This window comes from Cebidichthys violaceus, unplaced genomic scaffold (genome assembly GCF_023349555.1).
Source record: "Cebidichthys violaceus isolate CVI_PGR_0920_01 unplaced genomic scaffold, fCebVio1.0.p SCAF_12, whole genome shotgun sequence".
Lineage (NCBI taxonomy): Eukaryota > Metazoa > Chordata > Actinopteri > Perciformes > Stichaeidae > Cebidichthys > Cebidichthys violaceus.
The window spans coordinates 9,230,295-9,256,291 of record NW_027176285.1 but is presented as its reverse complement, the minus strand read 5'-3'; the positions used below and the strand labels follow the sequence as shown (position 1 = coordinate 9,256,291).

The window sequence follows — 25,997 nt, the reverse complement described above, 5'->3', positions numbered from 1 at the left end:
TGTGTGTATCTGCGTACATGCGATATAGCTCTTAGCCCTGCACTGCTATGGAGGCCTAGATACCTTATCATTGCCTTTTCTAGTGGAACAAGGGTAAACTCACTCACGAGGTCGAGGGTGAGGGAGGTGGGGAGACAGAAGACTCAGGGGGCAGACCACAGGCCCATGTGTGGCCATGCAGGGTGAAACCATACTGGATTAGGAGCGAGTTTATAACTCTCTATCTTTTATGATGATGGTGTGGGAGTGTTCATGCTCCTCACCAACAAGTGGCACATCAATCAGGATACATCACGTTCCAGTCATTACAATAACCGAAACTGCAGTTTTACCATTGTTTCTTAACTTTTTGTTACAATGCTCAGTTTTGTGCTTCTGGTCGTTGAGGTTAAACTCTGTAATTTCTTATACAAAACTATATGCCAAATTTGATTTTGTGGTAATTTGCTGGCGGTTTGGATACATTTTAGATCAAGGGGTTGGACTTTAAAGATGCAATCTGTAGAGCTGAGAATTCATAAGCAGCAGAACTTTATCCGCACAGGACTGACTCACAATATTCCTTTTAGAAATAAAATCAACTCTGTTTAACCCATTAATAGTGTACGGTGTGAATGAAAACACATTGCAAGCAGGAGTGAATGTATTTATACTTCTTTTAAATGAAGGAATATCAAATTCATACTTATTCTGTCAAATTATGGTACTCCTTAGTGCCACCTGGAAAAGATCTACCCTGAAAAATGCAATCTCTGCAGCTTTTGTTTTCCTTCTCTTCCTCTTTCCTCTTCTCTGGGTCAGCTCCTGAGAGCCAAACTGTGGATGGGTTTTCAGCCACAAACCTCACAGCTGGTCTTTGGTGCAGAGCATCTGGGCAGGCTCCCCTCCCTGATCCAGGATCCTGGCTGGACTGGTGGTTAGCCACACCAGCGCTTTCACCTGCCTGTCTGCTGAAGCCTCACCAGACTTTAAGCTGCTCTAAACAAGCGGTAACATCAGACCACACACTCAATAGTACTGGACAGCCAGGAGGTAGGGAGTATTATGTATTTAACCCCTATATGTGTATGTGTGTGTATGTGTGTGTGTGTGTGTGTGTGTGTGTGTGTGTGTGTGTGTGTGTGTGTGTGTGTGTGTGTGTGTGTTGCATATTGCAAACAATTTTCCCGCATAAAATCCACAAGAAAACTGCTCCCATGGTTGTTTTCTTGTAATCCTGCGTTCAGCTTTTATTCACTCCTCACCTGATGCTTCAACCTAACATAGCACCCCATGTCACACTATTTTCTGGCACCTTGTCATTTGCAACCTGGATGAGTGGGATTTGTAGTTTTTCAAGAGGAACTTTTTGTGCCACACAGTGTGCTTTTAAAATATGACTTTTAATGGGCTTTAGACACTGTTTGCATCCAGTGGTTTGCTTTTTAATGCTGCAGAATTACAGTCTACAGCAAGAGCAGCGGTGAGACTGTTTAGATGCCACCGGTCAGCAGACTGTTGCTTTCTGAATTCTGTGGTTGATGCATTGTATGTCTTCCAGGCTACAATTAGATTTTATGTTTCAGAGTAAATACTAATTAGCAAGCATGGTCACGCAACATTTTTGTTTTTGTTAAAGTGTGGACAGGTTTTATGTACTTTACAGTGTACATAAACAGGTTATTTGAGAGGCTAACTATTCTATAAGGATTTGATTCAGGGTTTTTTAAAGTAGAGAAAGTTATCCACTGATGCAGGTTTCTAATGTCTTTCGTTTTCATCAGTTTCATCGTTTTGATGTCTAAGTTCTTTTCACATAATAATTATTGTTTTGCTGAATTTAAGCTGCAATAGATGTTTGCCACCACTCAGCTGCTCCGTCATGCAGACTAAGTGATACAAGCAATACAATTACATAAACTGCAATTGCCCTTTTTAATCTCAGTGAGAGTGATTTTTTAATTCTCACAGTTTGTGAGCAGCTGCAAATGGGAAATAATTTGTCTTATTTGCAGTAAAAGAGGATATCATGCAGGGATGATTTAATATGCAGTGTGTATTTTAATTGTGTATGTCGATAGCATTTTATTTTCCATATGACGCATAGACCTTTGTGGAGCATTGTGTGTTCATTCTTCCTTTTAATTGTATTTTACTTCGGTGCAATTTTATCGACACGTATTTTTGTATTAAGTAGCGTTACAGCTCATTTGTTTAGTTATTTAAAAAGTCTCAAACTTGTTCACCTGTTATCAATTCATTTCGATTGTAACTGCATATGCGGATAATCGATGTTTGCATGCTTTTTAAAGCGAACAATATCAAAAAGCTATTTAGTTGCAAACTATGTTTTGATTATTTTAACATTTTAGTTGCACAGCTTGTTAAATAAATACATGTGTATCATATTAAATGTGCCTTTCTTTTGTCAGAAAGTTTGCATGTCGTGACTGAACAGAGTACACAATGTACACAAGGCCGATTTTTTTCAGACCGATGGTGTAATTTAACATGCATATTTCTTGATCTTTCTATTTTATATTTTGTCGCTAGAGGATGCAACTCAGTGTGTTATTAAACTTCCAAAGGAAGCCATTTCACGCTTTTTTAAACGCAATACAATAATTGGCACAATACAACATAGGTTTATGGCCAGAAATTGTTTTTACCAAACATTTCATAAATTGACCAAGACACTATTAAACCTCTCTAAACGTGTCCCCTTGTTTTCTTTAGTAGACAAAATTATGATGTGAATTAATTTTTTTGCTTATACTGTCTTTTGTCCAGCTGTTCTGTTTTTTGTGTGTGTTTTATTTAGATTGTATTTGTGTGACACACCGTGAACGTCTCCTGTTAGAGGCTGTAAGTTAATTATAGTGTGACGCTTTCATGCTGCACCTCTACGTCCACGTCATCTGTTTGTGAGGGTTGCCTTTAACTCTTAAAATGATCAAAACGTTGCGTTTTGGGTTGTAGAACCATTGTTTTTTTCCCCCTTTTACTTGCTCATTAGGTCTTCAATCAATTCCCACGTAGTCATTTTCTCTTAAATGATGAGTTTCTAATTGTATTATTACATTTTTTATTCTCTTCACAGTTTCTTTTATGAAAGCCAGTGAGCAGGATTTTTTTTTGTATTTGGCACTTCCAACTAAACCTCGTGTTTATATCTCTGCTACATCCGTTTTCATGCCAATTAGACGAAAACAGAACCTTGAAAACATCTGTAGCTTTACAGCGCATATCGCTGTACAACCTCTGGACTATAGATTTATAATAAAACGTATTGTTGAAAATCAATTTGGAGTCATCGTAAGATGTTATAAAACTTTTTAGAAAAGATTTCAACTATTATATTGACCTTTCAACGCCAGACAAATGTTTTAGCTCGTGACACGTGAGCTTACTTTCTCGTTAAATTCTATTGACAAAAACGGTATGCCCTTTTTTAACTATTGGTGTGACAGCAATTTTTTTATTTTTCTCCTTTTTTCCTCTTTTATATAAATGCAGTTTTTCCATTGCTCTATCTGTACTAAATAAATGACCAAAACATGAGGTTTATCTTGGCAGTTATCATTGCACGCTGAAATGTAAAATAAATTGTAAGTCCAATCTTGGGTCAATTTGTTCGCTTATTCTCGTCACTCTGAAAACATAGTTAGTGCAATAGGAGCAGTTTTGCAAAGCCCACGTTAATTGTGTTGATACAGTAATAGAGAAGCATGCCATTAGGAAGTCCTTCAGAGCTCTGTGTGCAGCTGCGTGTGTGACTGTGTGTAAAAGAGAGAAAACGAAAGTTTCCCTATACCTTACAAACTCAGCAAAACATTTAAAACGTTGTAAAATGTTACGTGAGACTGATATCAGGGCCTCTAACTTCGTTTTCCTTCAGCCCCTTCAGTTAATGTGTTTTTGACAAGAGGTTTCAACATTTGTCATAGATTAAAACTTCAGAGGGAATTGTCCAGATATCCAAATTTGAGAAACTGTATGCAGTATTTCAAATTGTTGTGTTCAAATGTTCTTTTGCTACCTTTTCCAGGAGCATGTTGTTGGACAAAAGCAACGACACATTTAGAGGTTACATTAAAGATACTCAGTAATACATATAAATGTCTTCAAATAATATTTACACAAAAAATTGCTTTACTTTCACCCTCTGCTTTCAACACCAGGCTCACTTATGCAACTGATCTATCATTAATCTGCGTTTCAGTCCTAACCGTCTTAAGAAGTGTGTTACTATTGACAGCCCGCTGATGGACAAACATCCACCTCATGCGGCGTCTCTATATCAGACGGAATGATTGGGAAATTGACTCTTTGGACGCGTGGGTAATGAGATAACCTAAAATGCAAATGAGACATTTTACGCGCACACTGCAAGAAATGTCAACTTTAGCAAGTCGTATGTTGTCAGACAGAGTGACATAGGCTCCATACATTCAAATCACAGTTCAAGAACAACACATTTACAAATAACTTTGGGAAGGTAAAGTTTTGTTGTGAGCTTTGCATTTCGGAACTCCCGTGAAACGGTCTGCGGTGTGCAGACTAAACCTGTGTGAAGCCACAGGCCTAAACATAACATACACCGACTGACCCATGTGTGTGTGTGTGTGTGTGTGTGTGTGTGTGTGTGTGTGTGTGTGTGTGTGTGTGTGTGTGTGTGTGTGTGTGTGTGTTTTCATGTAGAGACAAATCAAAAATATCCAATTCCAATCTACGTCTTCACTCTCTCTCTTGGAGGCTTTTCTGTGTGAGGAAATGACACAAGGCTTATTCATAATATTCAGAGACAAACTACTTGAGTTGATTGGTATTGTCAGTTACACACACCGATAGAAATATAGGGAAAACATATGGCTGATTAATCAATTAATCGTAATTATTAATTCGGCCATAAACGGAGACAACTTGTTGACCTACAATACCTAATGATGCATCTGTCAAATTTAGATATGCTTAATGAACCACATCGTCTGGAGGCAGTGGCTGAAGAAGAGGAGGTTGCGCGTAATGGCGCATGAGGAGCAAATATCAAATGGATTCCTTCTACCAGACTGGGATTATGTAGAGGTTTAGTAGAGAGACTGGGGTGAGGGCCCGGGAGGAATTATAATTTGGTGCATAAACCAACGCTATTCCTGTGCAGACGGCTCCCCCATCACCGTCCACCCCCACTTGAACTACGTCGCGGACTCCGCTTCCGCTTCGCACGGTTGGTCAGTGATGCGAGGTGGAGGGTTGGAGAGAGAGCGCGCACGAGAGAGAAAGAGAGAGAGAGGGGGGGGGGGGGGGGGCGTAGAATTGACAAGGCAGAGACTGGGAGAGAGAGAAGGGGAGAAGGAGGTGACGGACCTGCTCCTCTGGGACTCGGCTACAGCTTTACTGCTAGGTGCTACCACCGGGCTCGAAACACTAAACGGTCCTCAGCTGTAAAATGCACAATTAGGCGCCGAGCACCCGCCTTGTTAGCTGTCACAGAGCGCCGCGAGGATCTCCACGGTCACGGCTCCACTTGTAGGAAATCAGGACTAACTGTGAGAGGAGGTGGAGAAAAAAAGAAAGAAAAAGGATTCATGGAGATTCTGTGCAGCTTTATCGAGCAGAACGCCTGGATTATCTGATTTGGGACGGAGCGTGGAAACACTGGAAAGACGAAGACTGTGTTTCTCTGTTGTGCCACCACCGTGTCCAACCGTAGCCCGCGACGTGTTTTGTTTTTAGGTAAGCTTCGATCCGGCTACGTGTGCGCATTGCTGTTGCGTATAGAATATTCTGCTCTGCGTTGCAGGAGTCGCTTCTCTCTGCTGAAGTGACACCGTCTGAGTGTATAGAGGATTGCTTTTTTGGGAGGCTCGGTTGTGTACCGGACACCGTCGCAATACGACAATAACGCGCACGTCTTTTGTTTGAGGAACATGAATAGGAAAAAGTGTTTCCTAAAAGAGAGGGGGGTCCTGGGGCTACTTCAGTGTGCCGCCTTATTCTCCCAAAATAAGTCAGCCATCACACGTGTAATGTAAGGAATAATGTTGATTGTGGACTTTCCTTTTATTCAAATGGTATCTCTAATATCACAAATTATTTGTGAGAAGCATCTTGACTTGAACTTCCGAACTTTCAGCTTATTTAAAAATGCAATACTTGTTCAATTAACTTGCTTTTACTCTCAGTAAACGTGTCAAGTTGATATGTTAATGTATGGTGTTTTCCTTCCTTTTAACTCCATGTTAAACTACTCTATGCTGTAGTTATTAGCTGTGTAGCACACGGCACTTTCGAAAATGACTAACTTTGTGGTCACATACAGAGACAAAATAAAGTTGATCATTGTCTGTCTGTGAATATAAACGTTTTTAAATCACTCTAACAATGTTAACGATGAGATCCCTGTTCTTACAGCTGGGACAGCAGTCTTCGGAGCTCCGGTCATGGCGGACCAAGAGGAGACTTTTGCCCTTGAAAACTCTCCTGGTGGTTCGGATTCAAGGGAATTACAGTCCGATAATAAGTCTGAGAAACAGAACGGGACCTCAAGCAAATCGCCATCATCTCAGACAACATACATTCAGCAGGTCAGTATCAGTCTGTCTGTAGGCCTCACTTCTCACTGATCGAGGCTGCTTCCACTCACTTGTGGGGGTCACGTTCACTGTAAAGAAAAAAATAATAGTATTTACATAGTCGTCCGAACTAGTACTATAAATGTAGCTGTGGGTGTTAAAATATACGAAATGGTAAACAAACTGTCTTGGGGTGGATTCATTTGACATATTCTAAGTATATTTAGAAAGACAAATATAACTGTTTTGGTCTGTCTTATACTCGTTTTTAGAACATTTATTTGAGGAGTGAAACATCAGAACAATTTCAAAGCAATTTAGTTTGTTTTTAGACGAGATTTTATGATTAAAATGAGACTATACTAATAAATTCTGCAGGAAAATACGTTAATTGTCAGGCAGTGACTCTGGCCTTATTATACTGTGTAGTTTAAATGTGTATGCTAAAGGGCCAGCAGGTTTAAGACTACAGAATGTCTGAATGTTAAACTACTAAGAAGTTACACAAGGGTTACATTGTCACTACTACATTATATATTTTTATTAGACTTAATTGCACAACAAATGCAGTTTTTGCATGTTTCTTGAAATGTAAAATGTGTATTTTACTGACATTAATCATTTCCTCGTTGGCAGCTGAAAACAGGCGTTTTTGAAAACATGCTATTTGACCAACTCATAAGGCCTCAAACCATGTTAGACACATCTGCGTGAAATTGAAGTAGGCCTGTTACAGCAATCCCGTGAGCACTTGGGACAGTAAAATGCTTTATTTTGAAGGGAATGGAGGGAATAAAAGTCTACCTGCACGAGAGGGAACTCTGGGTAAAGTTTGACGAGGTGGGGACGGAGATGATCATCACCAAAGCTGGAAGGTAAGACGACAAGATAAAAAAAATATATTTATCATTAATATGACACACTATCCATGGCAAGGGGAGTTATTGACTGCATCGCTGTTTGCTGATAGTTTTACCCACATAAGTATTTTGTATGAATTGTATGTAGGCCTGGAATTAACCTCCTATAGCCTATATAGGCCCGGCTGGATTTTTTTCTTGCGTGGGGAGATTGGAAATATACACTGTGAGGAACCACAGAGAAAACACAGAGCATCTGGTGGACGCTTTAGCGCTCTGCGACACCACCATACATTTTAGTCTGGGTGGCCCTGCTGGGGAATTGCAATACTATGCTATCAGCCTGAGAGAGCAAACGGACGAAACTGTCCTCCAAATAAATTCTTGCCGAGTCTGATGTCTTTAAATCCAGTCAAATAAACTCACTCGCAGCACATTCTGCCGTTTGCAACACTTTCCATGTATTTGTTTCCATGTATTTCCATGTATGTGATTGTACGCAGACACTTGTGCAGCAACATCTGTCTCGCTGTGAGCTTCGCAGTTGCCCTCAGACTGCATCCAGTCAAAATAGCGCTCGTCTGCGTGAGTGTGAACTTGCATATATGTATGATGCCCGCTGGTGTCTGCTCCTGTCAAAGTGCCCGCTGGCGCACATGGGTGTAGCTATTATAAATGATGAATATTTATAGTGAAACACAGCTACATTTCATTGTGCTCTCCGGGTCGGGCAGAAGAGAGTTGTTTTCACACAGCTGCATAAAGTCTCCATTATATTCCCGTCAGTCATTTCTCTCGTGTTTTTGGCGTGAAATGATATTACGCAGCAGCTCCCCTTCGTCCCCAGCCCTTCCCTTTGACTCCTGAGCCTGCCCAGGCTTACTCACATTATGTGTTTTTCTACAATATGACAGCTACCAAATATCCAGATGATTTACTAAACGGATCTTGCAAAAAAAAAAAAAAAATCTGGCCCACAGTGAAAATGTTTTTTTATAACGGGCAGGTCCCTTTCAGACCCAACGCCCTGCACCGACAAGACTCGTTACCTCTCCAAACCAAATGTAGGCACTTAATTGACATTTAAAACCATCTCACATAAGCTGACTGTATGTATTATAATTAAGATTGTAAATTGTAATAATACAAAAAGCGAAAGTCATAACCTTCATTCTGAAAACACATTTGTTTTCCTTCACATTTTTGTCAAAGTTTGTAATGCATGTTCGAGCTCGCCAAATGTTTGAAAATGTCTGGAAATGGTTTCCTCTAGAGAGTACTGTGTTTTTGAATGCATGTCGCCTTCTTTTCCACTGTTCGACAGAAACAGCCTTCCACATACTGTAGCGCCATAAACCGTGTTTTGTCCTTTACAGGCGAATGTTCCCCAGCTTCAAAGTGAAGGTCGCAGGATTAAACCCCAAAACCAAATATATTCTCCTGATGGATGTTGTTCCTGCGGACGACCATCGATACAAATTCGCCGACAACAAATGGTATGTAAAATGTAACACAGAGAAACGAATTTCTGAGAACAATAATGGGGGTCGTTGTTTTGGGGGGTCGCAGCTCTTCTCTCTGGAGTTTATTCCAACAGGAAATGTTATATTGTTGTCCTGATGGATGAGAAACGGAAGGGAACATACTCATTCTCTGAGAATTATGAATTGTGTATTTTCGGATGCTTGCCAAAAAATGTTGTCAGCAGGGAGACATTTTTCTGCCGGAGCTGTTGAATGAATGTTGATTTCTTTTTCTTTTTTGTTGCTATACCTGTCTATGTGCACTGCAGCACGGCTGTATTTCACAGTGGGGCATACACATTGTTATTTGTTTAGATTCATGTCGATCTCTCCAACCGTGGTCAGGAATGCCTTGTTTGGGTCAGCGCCTTTCAGTGAGGGGATCCTTATAATCACATGCCAATACTGCCGATAATGACCTGTCCAAACCGTGTCCTGGAACTGAATGCTCCTCTTGATCTAACGGTGTTTTAAAACAATGTGTGCCAGCTCTAACGTGACCTCTGACCATCCAGAACTAACTCCTCAAAGTATGATATTCCATTATAATTTAATTTATTTCACTTAAATAAGCCCTAAAGGCTATAATGCAATGTTTTGACCAGGAGGAAAACATCTTGGTGCGTTTAAGGCAAGTGCGTAAATGTCCTGGATGTGAAGCAAATTTCAACAGCCTTAGAGGTTAGCAACGATGTCCTACTAATTAGCCGTTTTTTTTCTTCTTATTTTTAGTTTTGATTCTATTAAAACTAAATTCGGATATCCTTCGGTATAATTTCAACATTTTGATAATGAAATAATGGAATGACAATGATGGGGAGATTAACATTTTACACTAAAGACCACTTTAGCACCTGCATAGTTGTAAGCTGGCATGTGGCTGCCAGTCCGAGGTGTTACAGTGTGACTGCGTTGCTTTGATTCAGGTCTGTGACCGGGAAGGCAGAGCCCGCCATGCCCGGCAGGCTCTACGTTCACCCGGACTCTCCCGCCACGGGGGCGCACTGGATGAGGCAGCTAGTCTCCTTCCAGAAGCTGAAACTGACCAACAACCACCTGGACCCGTTCGGACACGTAGGTGCCTATCATACATACTATTTAACCACAGGTCTGTTCTCCCGGTGCTGCGCTGATCAAAGTGCAGGACATGTTTTGTTTTTTTTGCTTGTTGTGTTGCCCAGTGGCACTTCAGCAGGAAGGAGTGTCACTGAAACGTCCGAGTCGTCCCTTTCTACTCATATTTATCACCTTTGACTTTTACATCAAGTGCTGGTTTCCACAGCTAAACTTTGAGATATTGTTGTTTTCCTTGTTTAATTTAAAAACGTTGCTCTGCATTTGTATGAAGATCTGAAGAGTTGAATCTGAAAAAGGACAAAATGTTACTGTGCGCAACTGTTTCTTAAGAATTAAATTATTATTATTATTACTATTAATAATATTAGTATTTTTATTACTAGTATTACTATTACTATAATAATAGTAATACTAATGATTATATTATTATTGTTATAACAATATTAATTATTCTTATTTTTATAGATAATTATTTGAAGTTGAAAGTTGTACACTTTTAAGTTTAGTTTTTAGGTTTAAAGTGTTCAGGTGTTTTTTTGTTGAGACTCTTTGCCCATATATTTGAACTTTATGTCCACAACATTAGATTAGATTGTAAAATTAGATTAAATGTAATTGTCAATGCACATAGGCTAGGAGACAACAAATTCAACTTTTGCAACTTAGAGTTTAAAGGTCATGATTTGAAGACAATGAAAGATACAACGGCCGCTCCCGCTTGCTTGTAAAACAGTGATTTACAGGTTCCATTGGCTGAATGTTATTAGATAGATTATTAGATCTAACAGACCAACATTTCAGTCACTCCAGCACCAGGCTCTATAAAGTCACTGAGGTGAAGTTTTGGTTTTCCCTACATTCTTGTTCATTTTTCTCTCTTTCTTTCTTTAACTTTCTTTCTAAATTGTTTGCTCGTCATATGTTCATTTTTCAACCACAGAACAAGTTGCTTATGGAGTTTCTTTGAAACCATATTTGTTACTGTTGCAAAGTAAAAACAAAATGACTGTCAGGCAAAGAGATCAATTTTAAAATAACAGAAAAACTATTGACAGTCTATATATTTCATAAATGAACTGTGTATTGTTGTGCTTAATTCTTCATTGAAAACACTATTAAACCCAGGGAGGTTGAGTTAAAAGAACAAGACATTAGATTGGCTGCAAGAACAATGTACAACTGTTTGATTACATTTAGAAAAATATAAATATATAATTGTATCCTTTTAAAGTAATGCACCGGCATAATGACAACTATGAGTCTCTGTGATGTTAAGAAACAAACAGGAATTTCTGATTTTGATTCTCAACTTATGCTCCCAGCACAGAAAATCATTTGACTTCAGACTCTTTGCCATTGTTGATAACATATTTTGGTTCCAGACTCCTCTTTAGTACTTTTCATTGCCCAGGTTTATTATAGCACCCCCTATATGCATTCAAGTTCTAGACCTCCTGTCAGTCATCTTAGAAGGGAGCAGTTGGGCATTTTTTTAGGGAAAAGGAAAGAGGCAATGCACCCCCCCCCCCCCCCCCCTTACCAGTTAGGAACTGTATGGTACCCATTTCCGAAGTTAAACTCCTCATTATTCTGCACTCACCATCTAGCCCCAGGCTTTTGAGATTCTGTCTTGAACAAACATCACTTACTTCATCAACAAATGAGCATGTTGGCGTCAGGTTTTCATAAAATACTAGATGGGCACACTGAGGCCAATTTAGATGTCTTGTAGAAACGGAAAAGTTACACAATTATCTCTCTTACTAATAGGCCCAGTCATTAAGGGGGGGGGGGGGGGAGCACTTATGAGGTTGGCAAAAGGTACATCAATAGCTATTCTGGTTTTAAGGAGGTCGGTTAAATTGTGTGGAAAAACACAAGAAATTGAATTCATTATTAGAAGTGTTAATCTTGATTAGAGTTGTTAAACTGAAAATGTTTCAAATCTGTAGGGATGAGGCAAAGGTGCATTCATGTTGCTTTCCATAAATATGACATTAAGAGGCAACACTGAAACATGCAGTCTTATGTTAGAGTGACAATGTTTCATTTATTCCAATCACCAGGCCCGCTAAATGCAGATTGACACTTATTTACATAGCTACAGGTACTATCATACTGCATATGTATTTCTACACACACAAGCCACTATCTATCCACATGGCACCTAAAGTGGTTGTTGCCTTGCCAAAGCCCAGCTGGTGAAATGAAATCGGAGCTCAGCTGGAATGTAAGCAGTGTTGTGCATTTTGGGTTAAAGTGCATTTGTGATTGGCTGCAGTGGTTCCTGGCTCACCCTCTTTCGTGGCGGGAGACAGCACCCTGGGATTCATAAATGAAATGCTGGTGGCTGGCCAGAAATATATTCCATTGGCTTGTTGGTCCAGCTGGTTGAAATATCTTGTAGATGACTTATAATTACTAGCAGTGAGACATGGGACCAAAACATCGCTGAAGTAGAATTGACCAATTTAGGATGGCCAGAGGCAGTCGTTTTTTGTTTTTTTTCCTCTGTCTGGTAATTAGACACACCTCAGCTGACTGAGCTCACTGTTGTGAAGGAGTATACAGTATACAGTTCATGGTGTAGCTTTATTTCTTATTCAAATGTTACATACATTTCAACTTGTCCCCGAAATTCTTTCAACGAACTTGCAACAGTAAATACTGTATATATATTTTCTAAGAAAGGATTAAGTTTTTTAAATGACGTAATCATAGTTTTGAGTAGGATGGTGTGTTGTTGTTTTTTTTTGCAGCTTTGTATTTATTGACATGTTGAGGCAGAAACAGTGCTTGACGTGGGCATCACTGGGTATCTCATGGGTTACATTGACACAAATCGACACAAATCGACACAAATCGACATTGATAAGTGTGTCAATTTTTCAAGTATTTTAGATATAGATCTAAGTCTCAAGATAAAGGTCAACTTCTCTATACATACAGATTATTTCATTGACAATTGCAGTGGAAGATAATGCATTTTGAATATAGTGTGAAAAATGGTTTTATTTACCATTGAAACATGCATGTTAATAAAACACTACTACAGTTTTGGAGAGTAATGATACAATTTAGAGCTATTTGTTCTTGAGTGTTTAGGGTTTAAGCCACTTTATTACACCATTACATTTCATAAGGAAATGTGTGTTTTTATGCGCTACATTTATTTGACAGCTACAGGGTATTACTAGTGACTTCAGCAGCGCAAAAAGTAGTTCAAATGAGCTTCACCATGACCGTCTGCAACATAATAATCCATTGGTATTATACTGTATATAACAATACAACACCATAAGGGACCATTCTGCATAAGAAGGACATTTTATATTAATACTTCTGTACTTTTACTTAAGTAAAACTTTTAATGCAGTACTTTTACTTATAAAGTATCCTCATAAGTGTTGTATATAGGTCTTAAACCACTGTAATACAGTGATATCTTTTTTTCTATATTTGAATTCCTAAAAATCATTTATTCTTGTCTCAGGTTTCATACCAAGCTGCAGTTTTTGCTTTGATCTCCCTGTCAACTCCTGGAATATTTCCCAGTGTTATTCATCTCCCTCCTCAATTTGCTCCTGCACTCGTCTCCCTGTCTTCCCACACATGTTTTGGCCGGGAGGGTGGAGTGTGAGGATCGCACTGTTTATATTTGAATGGCAGTGTGCGATGAGCAATAGATGATGGTGTACAAAGCCTGCTGATCCCGAGGCTTGGGGAAACTCTCTGATGTGGTGGAACTTGAAAGCAAAGGGCAGCGGCTCGAGACCCGAAGTGATCCCTCACTATCATTAAATACTATCATCCAGAGGCGGGGGGAACAGAGATACAGGGACCCAGGCAAGGCAGCGGCTGGGCCGAGGAGACGGGCGTGCGCTGGGGCCCCAGTGGGTGGTCCACAGCTACCCCCCTACCACCACAAGCCCCCCCTTTCCCTACTAACACACATACTGGACTTTGGGAACCCACATTCAGCGGCCCATGCAATATTCCAGGGTTAAATGTGCATTGAGATATTTCCATGCAACTTCTAATGTGTCACAGTGGCAGACATTTTAGCTCCTAAAACCATGCAGTGTGGTGAATGGCATGTTTGCATTGATTGTTGTGGTTTTGTCCAATCTTGGACTCATCTCTGTAGACCTCAAGTAAGCACTTAATGAATGCATGCATGGGAAAATGTTTTGTTTAACCTACTTTTTCTTGTTTTGAAAACCTCTTTTCACGGAACGTTAAGGCCTCATTTACAAAACCAATAGTGCTGCTTGATAGCTATGACATGTTGTTATTTTTTCATTTGCACAGTGCCATAACTTCACAACGCAGGAATAAATACAATCCCACACTTAAATATGGAAACCAAAACAAATACAGCAGGCAGATTTTGTTTCTCTCAACCTGAGACTCAGTTCTGGTAAAACTATTCTCCCCTGAGAGCAGAGTATGCAGCCTTAAAACCCCTTTCTTGCAAATTGTTTTATTTATGGTAGATTGTAAAATTTGCAAACGCTTAGTGTCCATCTGCAAGTCATCCATCCACTCTTCAACAGCCTGCTTATCCAACCAAAGTGATACAATCAGCCGATATTGTCTGCAAAGGGTCAGTAACTTCCATTAAATCATCTTGCATCTACAAGGTGCATTGCAGGCAGTTTCTGCCCATTACAAAAACCTATTGCACCATGAAATGAGATCAAGTTCAGCTCGAAATTGATAATGGACTATTGTATCGTCTATGTCAGCTTCTATGGTTCACTTGGCTCTGAGAAAGGACTTGGGACTTGTGCCTGTCTAATGCTATAGGATGCACCCACAGGTACTGGAGGTCAGGGCGATCCCTTGTCTCCTCTCATGTTGGCAGTGAAAGGCAGGTACAAAAACAACCTTTAAGATAAGAGATAGGAGAAAAGCCCCTTTTTTCATACTTGAAATGTAAAGTGGACCTGATGAAAATAAAAAAAAAAACATTAGATTTCCTCGAGGCTGAAGACCATGACTCCCTGGTCTGTCAAAACAATTAGACTTAAGTCCCACGGATGAGAGGGCCTCAAAAGAGAAGTTCAAGGCTCAAGTTCAGCTGTGCGGACCGCGTCTTAATGTCGCCAAGCTAGCCACGGGTAGTAGTCATCACTTAGCATAAACTAGGTTAGTCAGGTTATAGGGCAACAAGAGAGAGGACATCACTGTCTATCACTCTTCTGGAACTGGTCATCTACTGACAGTACTTGAAATATAGTGTATATAATCCGTAAACATACAGTCATGAGTTTGGAGTTACGACTTTTGTTTGAGTTTTGGTTGGGATAGAACTTGCTTGTCAGAAGAAAAGTTCAAACAGGCCGTCTACAAAAACAAAATAAGAGTGCATGTGGCCCAATTTAATTTGAAATATTTATGAAAGCAATAAAACATGCATTAAAAAAAAGTTTGACCTTTTAGTCAAACAAGTCATTTGTCCAAAAAAAAGTTACATTGTGCAGTTTTTGACTGAGAAACTTCATCTTAATTGAATCTATTGGGCATCTGTGAGATTGATAAAGCTGCCAAGCCTTTTTCTTGTTTTTTCCCTCTAATGTCTGAATTCATGCACAAATTATGCCAATAAAAGTGTTCACTATCCTGCACTGAATGACCCTTTCCCCTTCTTTTATCTTTGTTATTAAGCTCCCCCATATCTGTTCGTGCTACCTGTATGTGTTTGCATTTCCTTTCGGTATACATAAAGTTCTGAAACTGAGCCATGAAATGTATGGCAACACTGTTAGAAGTATTCGCCTATAGGCTTTGTATCAACTGTAGAACAAGTGGGAACACGTGAGCTGCAAAAACCTGAACGTCAAAAGTAACTAAACTAATGTGTTGATGCATGCAGAACAAAAAAAAGGGATGTAAGCGGAACTTTACGGGTTTTTTTAGCTTCACGAGCTGTTCCAAAACGTCGCCACTTCAAGCCGCCCCGGAGAAAGTCTAATGTTAGACATTCTGCGAGGTTTATTTTTAGAAAGGGCGTCTTGCTGTGATGACGCGTAATCAATAATCTAACACTAGCCTCCACTTTTTCTTTTTCCTTTTTTAGATCATCCTAAATTCGATGCACAAGTATCAGCCGAGGATCCACATAGTGAAGGCAGATGAAAACAACGGCTTTGGCTCCAAAAACACGGCCTTCTGCACTCACGTCTTCCCCGAGACAGCCTTCATCGCGGTTACGTCCTATCAGAACCACAAGGTAAGTCCTTCAAGGGCTACTATTGGGTTTAGTTTTGTGTTTTTATTGCAGTCTGAGACAGAGTAACTAGCAACTTTAAATCCACGGTGTATTTCAGGAGTTGATTTAATTGTAATAATGTTTTGAACATGGCAAACAAACAGAACTACAAATACAAACAGAACGATATATTGTTTCTTCAAAAATTGGCCAAACTGCAGACTTATAAAGTCCAAATTTCCCTTTCAAACTACTACTAATAATAATAATAATAATAATAATAACCATAATTATTATTATTATTATTATTATACATTTATTTAGTTCACACATACAACTGTTCAATTCAGTTTTGCCCATTTTTACGGAATTTTGACGGCAACCTGGATCTGCTGATTGTTGGAGAGAAAATGAAAGGCGCTGTTAAAGTGAAGCCTTGTCACTGTCAGCTGAAAATCTCTGATATCGCATCGAGTCACTGACAGACGAGAGAAAACTGCAGATACCCGACTAGACGACGTCTGACCTCAAGAGACTTTTTTCCCCCCAAAAGGCTTTGTAGAGCGAGACGAGCTGCAGATAAACAGGATAAACCTCAGGAACAACTGCACCGACGTATCAATAATAATAATGACATTACTTAATGATGAGTTTAGCTCGTTATTTGTGATATATGATGAATAATTGTTCGAACTGCACCCAAGCATATTTGCAAACCTCTTTAAGAACACTTTCTTAAATTCTTTGTGGAAATGATTTGGTTGAAATTTGATTTGTTTGTTTTGAGTCCATTTTACAGTTACAGAAAACACAGCGGGTATTAACTTACTAGATTATCTCTGGGTTATGATCTCTATTATACTACATCTATTTATTAAAATAACCCTTTGCGTGTTGGTGACATTTGGGCAACATAAAGTTTACAAAAAAGTTTACAAAAAACGGATATATTGGTTTGTAAATTCTTTAAAATAATATGATACATTATATAATAATAATAATATAATTAATACACGGTTTAAATATCCACCATATATATATATGTATATATATATATATATATATATATATATATATATATATATATATATATATATTTATTTATTTTTTCCCGCTGAGGTTTTTGCAGTGAGTTGACGGTGCAATAACGTTAGAGTAAATTACAATACTTGCGCTCTAAGGCTATATAAGCGTGTAAAAAGATGATAATCTGGAAGATTTCCTTTTAATACATCCATTTAGAAAAGGCTTTTAATAACGTTAAATTCGAGTTGGATGAATGTGTGATTTCTTGAGGCCAGGCAGCCGCACAGTTGCTTATTATTTAGACTTGCTGGAAAAAAGCAGAAATAAAACTCAATATTTACTCTGCAGACATTTCTTGGGGGAAAGACTTGGGAGCCCAGATATGTGTAAACAGCGTCTGTTTGACATCATTTAACCAGGTCGTCCGATGTGTTCTTAGTTTGGGGAATATGGGAGTAAGGGGCGAAAGCTCCCCGCAGCCAATCAGACGTCTCCGCGCTTCTGGGAACAGGAAGCACAAATGAATGACACGCTGTAGAAACCATTCATTATTTTTCAAACATGTTATTGGGGGCTGAGATCGTAACCCCGGGCTAATTATTGGGGCTTTCCAGACCTGCAGAAAAACAAGCATTTGTGATTTGCAGGCACTTTACCACAACTGTCCAATCAAACAGTCTAACATCTGCCAAAGCAATATGTGCTGCAGGCATGTGTCCAATTCACCTGTTAGACTCTCAGCTAATGAAAATGGCCAAAGTCTCTTGTTTCAAGTCTTTCCTGTCACTGCTGTAATTAAAACATTTTTCCAAACTGTGTTTTCTGAAATAATATGTTTTATTCAGGAATAAAAAGTGAAAAATGAAGGGCCGGCAACTCCATCGCTTATATTTAAGTTAGATTTAATACATTTTATTTTAAGTATTTAAAAGTTCTTCTATAGGCTAAAATAGCCAAAAGCATCTGGGAATATGTTCATAGGCCTCCATTATTTTAATGAGCATCTTTGGACTCTAGTAAAACTGTCTTTGAAGCTGTGAATGAATTTTGCCTGATTGTCTTGAGTACTCCCAAATTTTTTTTTTTTTAACAATAATCATATTCTTTGCTCTGATTCTTTCCATGCTCTGAGTCCAGTCAGTAGAACTCACATGTGTTTTGCAAAATACATTATTTTCTTTTTCTGTAAACTGAACTCTGGCTATCACGTTGGAATGAGTAATTATTTGTCTAGCTGTAGTTCTTTTTGGAACGCCCACAGAGGGTAAAAAGAGTGCAACGGCACTCTGAACTTTTTTTACTCCTAACTTTAAAAAAAAAGATGAAACAAATTTAAATGCTCTGCCAGGCTGCGTGCATTAACAAGAAGCTAGCAAAGTGTCACACAAGAGATTTTACAAGGTTTGGTGTGTGTCAGCCAGCGTGCAGACAAACCTCCAGTCTTGTCAGAAAGCTGGAAGCGCGCACACGCGCACACACAAACACACACACACACACACACACACACGCTGCCAACTAATTACCTGCTAGAAACCACTGCTCATGAGAGGGATATCCCTGGATTGTGTTTAACCTCTTTGGGATTCATTTGCTATTTCGGGGTGTTTCTCTGCACATTTGATATTTACAAAGACATTTTTACAAAAACATAAAAGTCGTTTGATAAATCGCAGAATTTGCATCTTTCAAGCATGCGCCAACTATCTGTTAAGAGACAGTTACTGTGTAACATTATAAATTATGCAATGAAAATATGTGTTATTGAGACATGATTTATCCAATTGTTTAGTTTAGGATCCCTAAAAGCATCTTAGGTTTCTGGAAATGTGATCTATTATTTCATTCTCCTGGGTAACTTGTGAGCAGTTAGATGCATCCAAGAACATTTCAAAACTCAGCTCTGCAAAATCACGTTATAATACTGTCATCATATGAGCCTCAAGCTAAAGAGGACTTGTCTAGTGTGAGAGCATAGCGGATACGGAAATGTTGCATTTTCTTGGTTTAAATTTCTCCTAATTTATGTACAAAAATATTGATTCATGCGTTAGCTTTAATTTGGCCCATTCAACTTGTAGAACAATACTTTAAGATCTGCTAAGTGACACGGACACAACAAATGGCTTTCATTGTCCAATAATATGTTATCAAGTTTGCTTTTTTTTTTAGATAACCCAGTTGAAGATTGAGAACAATCCGTTTGCAAAAGGCTTTCGTGGAAGTGATGACATGGAGTTACACCGGATGTCCAGAATGCAAAGGTAACTATATAAACGATAAAACATTATAAAGTATGATATGTATAATCTTTTTCTTTAGTTGATCCTGGGCTCTGATACGTGGAAACTCTGACAAAAAACGAAATGATGTTTAATGAGTATGTTTCAAGGATTACCGACATCTTGGTCACACTGTCACTTAACAAGTCCAACTTTACAGTAATCCTTCAATCACCCAAATGTAAGCCAGTTATGAGTGTTATTTTCAGTGAGTGTTATTTTCAGTGACGCAAGTGTAGTTCTTGATCCTTGGCCAGTTTTCATGCTGAAGACTTTTATGGCTGATCTGGCAGAACCTCTGAAACACAACTGCAACATCTCCCTTCCAGACAGCTCTTTCTACCAGGATGTTCCAACTGCTTGTGCTTGAGTGTGTGTGTGTGTGTGTGTGTGTGTGTGTGTGTGTGTGTGTGTGTGTGTGTGTGTGTGTGTGTGTGTGTGTGTGTGTGTGTTGAACTGGTTCTATGGCTTGGTCCTGCAGCCAAGGCAATACACGACCACATTGCTCTCTCACTATGATTCAGTCCAGATGAGGGATGGAGCATGCGTCCGCACTGCGTGGAAAACACATTTTCAAAGGAGAATATCTGGTTTTGAAACTCACGGCCCTCGCCTCCCCCCTTTTGGGCAGCCGATACAAACGTGTGGATTCAAGAAATCCCAAATCATTGAGGGGGGGGGGGGGGAGAGACTGGAAAAGCTGTTAGGCTTTCCACAAGGTGCTAAAATCCAGCCTCCTTGCCATAACCTTTATTCTTAGCCACAGAATCAAGGTCTTTGTAATCAAGCATTTCAGATTAATGTCACGGTTTATGCTGTGGAGAGAAATCCCTGGATATCCGGGAAGAGATTTCTATCCTTTCAAGTGCTTTTAAAAAAATAACACGCTTGATTTTGTCAGACACACGTTAAGTTACTTTAAGTAGGTGCATGCCACATTTTAATACGACGTTTTGAGTGAAATCCATTTCACCTATCAAAACTCGCAAATGTATAGAGCATGGTGAGAGTCCAAACCACGCTATCAATCTTACATGCCATTGTCCAATCCTGCCGGGGTACAGTAAGCTACGCACGTCTGCTCTTGGTTACAACGTTGAAGGGAGGGCTTATTGCAAAACCAGGTCACTGTTTCAACTGAGGAGATCCCTGAAATCAAAGAACCCAAAGCAGCAAAAATGATCTATTGACGGATCCTGTGGATTAATAGGAGTGAAATACATGCTGGCGTTTTCACTGGGAAGTGTTTCCCTCTCTCTCCGTGTGTGTCCTAAGTGGGTGTGATTCACTGATGGGGAATGTTGCTGGTCGTCTTTGAAACACGATGTATCGAACTGTACAGAAATAAACTATTTATTTGTTGGCTTTTAACAAACTGTTTTACCACAATGTTTCAGAGTCAACAGATAATTACTAACAAATGTATTTGTGTGGTTGTTCGCGTGTGTCTGCACATAGTACCAAGGAGTATCCAGTAGTGCCTCGCAGTACAGTGCGCCAGAGAGTGGGCTCCAGCCAGAGCCCGTTCAGTGGGGAGGTCCAGGGCATGGCCACCCCGAGCGCACTGAGCTCCCAGTACTCCCAGTGTGAGAACGGGGTCACAAGCACCTCCCAGGACATGCTGCCTCAGTCGGGCTCCTACCCCCTGCCCCATGAGCACGGCCAGGAGTACCACTGCATCAAGAGGAAAGGTAGGAGACACACACTGTATGGGAGACTCTAGTTCTATAGCAGTAGTAGCCTTTGCAAGCTGAGCCTTTTTAATTAATTGGGTAAATACTCTCAGGCCATAAACCACCCGTAACAATGATTAGTAAGGGTCACATATGGTGGAAATTGTATAATTGGACACACTACGTATGTCTATTTTTTAAGTAGATTAAGGCCACTCTCACACAGATTTTATACAAAATTGTGCTTAAAGTATGTTTGTGTATTATTTAGGAACAGCACAAATTAATCCAAACAAACACAAATATATTTAATATGCCTGATTTTACCAAAAGTGACATATTTTCATATGCAGCACCTTAACAGGGAGTATTGGAATGGTATGTGGTAGTATACACAAAACTGTGTTTTGCACAACAAATGCGGTAATGAACCAGCATATACCATAAAGGATGTAAAAGGGACAATAATCATCCAACAAGATATTTACAAAGCAAGTAAATGTGCATTTTATGAGACATGTACATTTGTTTGACATGATTAGCATTAAATTACTAGCAGAATAGTAATTATTTGTTTTGAAAAGTTAAAGACAATATTTCATCATTCCAAAAAAGTTTGAGATGATGATGGAATGACTGCACAATTTTAGTTACTTCATACAACTTAAAGAGAACCCTTGAGTAACACTTCTCTGTAACTCTGTAATTCTGTAGTGGAGGATGACTGCCACTCAGGTGAGCAGAGCTATAAGAAAGCCTATCTGGAGAGCTCGTCCAGTGAGGAGGACCATTACTACCGTCCTGTTGGCTACGCCCAGAGCCTCGGCCTGGCCGGCGGGCCCTACCGCAGTGAATCCAGCCAACGGCAGGCCTGTATGTACGCCAGTGCCTCACAGGGTGCTGAGCCAGTTCCTAGTTTGGAGGACATCAGCTGCAACACTTGGGCCAGCGTTTCACCCTATGGGAGTTGCTCCGTCACCACCATGCAGCCAATGGACCGGCTGCCCTACCAGCACTTCTCCGCTCACTTCACCTCAGGGTCCCTGGTGTCCAGACTTGGCGGGGTCGGGGGCCACGCCTCTCCGCAGCTGGGCGATGGCCACCACGCTGCCATGTACCAGAGCTCCATGACCCACCAGACTCTGGGCCGCCAGTGCAGTCCTGGGGCTGGGATCCAGTCGCCAGCAGCTGGCCTCCAGGGAAACGAGTACCTCTATACACACGGCATACCACGTACACTGTCGCCACACCAGTACCACACAGTCCATAGCGTGAGCATCATGCCAGAATGGAACGAGAACAGCTAGAGCTTCTTTTTTTTTCACACTCAACAGATACAAATATTAAAATGAAAAACAAAAAGGACCAAAACAAGGCAGGGTTTAGATGAATTTATATTTATATTTTTAGAGGATGTGTTGCTGATCATCTTATTGAGATCAGTGTTGGTTCACTGACAGCAGTGGATATTGGTAAGATTTTGTTGAATTAGGAAAGCAAGCATCTTATCACTTAACTTGTGACAGCATCTGCACTTATAAGCAAATAACACAAACATGAACAAAGAGGAGATGGACCAGAACATGTGCAAAGACTGCTCAAGTGCAGAGAAAGCAAACACGGTGGAAATTCAGACGCTGCACCGAAGAACACCAAAAAAGGTTCAGTTGCTTTGCCAGCGGTCCCCAAGTTCATGGTGTTCTTGTGCAATGGTGTTTTTTGGATGTCAAAGTAAAAAACTCTTATTTTGTATTCATGTCCAGTGTTTGTGTAGAAAAAAGATTTTTGTCTTCTGTCACATTATCCAGAGTTCTCATTTTATTTTATTTTTCGTAGTTAACCTACTTTATAGTTAAATTGCAATAAGTTCAGAATGAATGAGCAGATGGGAGCTTTTGTTGTGGCTCTTGGGAGAATTAGCTTGCTCTTAAATCAGTCCTGTAGCTGGGTACATTTACATTAATGTGAATTTAATCTTAATGCCATTATGAGAAACAAGACAGTAAAGCTCACAAGTAGGACAGCACTTCAATTTAATAGTTTATTCATGCACGGACATTTGGAGCACACACCCTTTCTCAGTGTTCAAACTGGCAACAGTGTTACGACAAAGCAGTGGTGAGCTAAGAGGAAGCACAACAATGTAGCCAATGACATTTCGGTGACATTAAAGAATATGGTAACAACCTGGACCTTATTTTCCCTGTTTTTGCCATCACATCCAAGATTTAATCAGCTACTTGTTTGCAGGGTGCACTACATTGAAATGTAATCCACTCAATCCGTGAAAACATCACTCAAGCCCTGAAGAACTGATACAATGTTTCTTTTCACACTGTTAGTTGACCTGCCTACATCCAGCTCTCCTATTAACTGTCAGATATTCATACTAAGACAATGACGCCCATTTACAGATTTACAACAAGCAACAAAAGAATATATAATACAACACCAAACATATTGCCTTGATCTTCTAGTATGAAAAAATATTAGACGTCAAGTCATCATATGTCCAGAAAAACCAAATGAATGTAAAGGTTTTCTCTGTGTCTACTGGATGTGTAGTAAGGCAATGGGTTGCTAACACAATACTACTACATAAAGGTGATAATAATATGTCAGGGCTGTGCGATTGTTGCCTTGTTGTGGTGTTCTTCTGACTTCAAGTGGCCAAAAAAATAAACATTAATGCAGCTTTAAGGGGTTGCAGTTATTGGATCACATCTACATAAAGACTAGTAGTTGGAATGAGACTGACATTAAGTTGAAAAAGCCATGTGTTGATCACTGTTTAAGTTTGACTAAGGTTTCACAGGATAGTATTGAGAAATTCAGATCAGAATACCAGATTTCTGAACATTAAACCCAGATTTAAAACATGTTTTTTGAAAGAATTAGCAAACACTTTAAATTGTTACTTTGATTTGGGTTAACATCATAAATACTGCAATTCCAAAAACATGCTCCATTTTAACAAATTGACACAGTTGCCGAGCAACATTTCAGATTTCATTTACAGCTTTCGGTACATTGCGCAGTATAGTACAGCGAGAATGGAGGAACAACTGACATTAGTTATAATCCATAGTATAGTGCATGATTGACAGTGTGCCATCAAATAACAACGTGCAAAATTAGAGAACTGCTATTTAATTTTTTTGTTCCAAATTCTACAAAAAAAGCTTTATTACTCTAAAAAAATCATAAGATAAGGCAATTATATGAAGTGGAACTATGGCACCATGCCAATATTGTAACATTTTCAAGAAAATCTGGTCTGAAAACAGGTTTTAAAAAAGAGTCAGTGTACAGCCATAAAGTGTTTGAAATGTTACCCTGCTGCCCATTCTGACCCCATCCCACTATGTGATGTTGACACACCAGTATATTGGTTGGCAAGAATACATTAATGGATGCTAACATGCTACCTGGCATTCAAAGATGGCACTTCCACCACAGTCTGTGTTGTGCATACATGTAGCTTGTTACATCGGAAGAAGTCTAAATCTAAATATTATTAATTATTTGGTTTGTATAATATAACACACCATCCATTGGGGAAATAGGTGTGCCAAACTACAGCAGTGCAGTATTTATTGTAATTTCAGATAGTTCGACAACATTTTTTGCATTTTAAAACATATTTTTTGCTCTCTTTTCATGACATACGGCAACAACCCTGCAAAGTTTGAAAGAGATTTCTTATCTTCTTGTATAAGCTCTAGTTGTGTGTTTCATGCAGTCTCATGCTTTACTCAGTGAATGTGTATTCTCTAAAATATTTTGTATTAATCCCCCAAATGGCACTTCTCTGACAATCAAGCTAAATCGACATGTACCACACAGATTGTAAATTTGAAAACGTCAACAAAATTGACTTGATACACATTATGAAGCAGTTTCACCATACAAATGAGTCTATGTTAGAGGTATGTGTTACATGTGGACAAAGGCAACTTTTCAAATGTGTATAGTTGATAGAATACTATTTGTCAATAGCATTTATTTTTCAACTATGTAAATTAGCTTGCTCCTGCATGTGTCAAAGATAGATGGTCCCATTTCTTTTTTTATAGCCTGTTTTTTATGATTGTTTATAGGATTTTCTAATCATACTTATATAGAAATCAGGAGATTACTACAGCTGTCAAAAAGCTATCAAAATAAGATTGAAACACATGGATAACTTTGTAAATACACATGTACATAACAGAATACCTGCAATAAATTAAAAAAAAAATGAAAGGGCGTTCTTTTGTCTGTTCGTGCTAAATTTGGTTTTCTAAATGTTCCAGATGTTTTGTGATATCTGAAGGTAGCCCCACAAGTGAATTGAACTACTTTGGCTGACTTGACCTCGTCTCTTATGTTGGCATGTACTGCCGAGTTTGATTGACTCTGCTGTTTGCCTTGCTGCATCTGTCAGGGCGGGACAAATCCCATCTTTATCATTGTTGTTCTTATCTGGAATCTGGGGATCTCACAAGCTGAGCAGAGGTCTACTCAGAATGTCGAAAAACACCTGAGTGGGTGTGCAGGGCGTTTAAACTGTACTGTAATTTGTGTCTGTAAAGCAAACATTATGTTTTCTGGGACCCGTGCAGGACACGAGTTATAGCATCAGATAAATGCAGTAGTTGGTGGCAAGTAATTACGCTTCAATGTTCCTAGCATCCCTTAACCCTGTAGATAATCCAAGGGATTACATGTCTGATGTCTGGACAAATTTGGTTGCTAGTTCAAGCTTTTTCACTCAGTTGCATACAAAACTAGGCCTAAACAAGCACTGTT

At 39.4% G+C, this 25,997-nt stretch overlaps 1 protein-coding gene across 2 annotated transcripts; it reads left to right on the top strand.

Annotated features, from left to right (window-relative positions):
- Positions 1 to 291: 291 nt before the first annotated feature.
- tbx5a (T-box transcription factor 5a) lies at positions 292 to 25,451 on the top strand. Of its 2 annotated transcripts, none has more exons than XM_068706228.1 (9): positions 292 to 1,032; positions 6,394 to 6,566; positions 7,335 to 7,429; positions 8,791 to 8,910; positions 9,864 to 10,011; positions 16,097 to 16,249; positions 19,424 to 19,515; positions 20,992 to 21,224; positions 21,921 to 25,451. In XM_068706228.1, exons 1-9 carry the CDS (start codon positions 744 to 746, stop codon positions 22,511 to 22,513), a joined length of 1,896 nt encoding a protein of 631 aa, XP_068562329.1. In that variant the 5' UTR covers positions 292 to 743; the 3' UTR covers positions 22,514 to 25,451. The 2 variants fall into 2 exon arrangements, with proteins under 2 accessions (XP_068562329.1, XP_068562330.1); XM_068706229.1 differs by lacking the exon at positions 292 to 1,032 and adding an exon at positions 5,310 to 5,715.
- Positions 25,452 to 25,997: the final 546 nt, after the last annotated feature.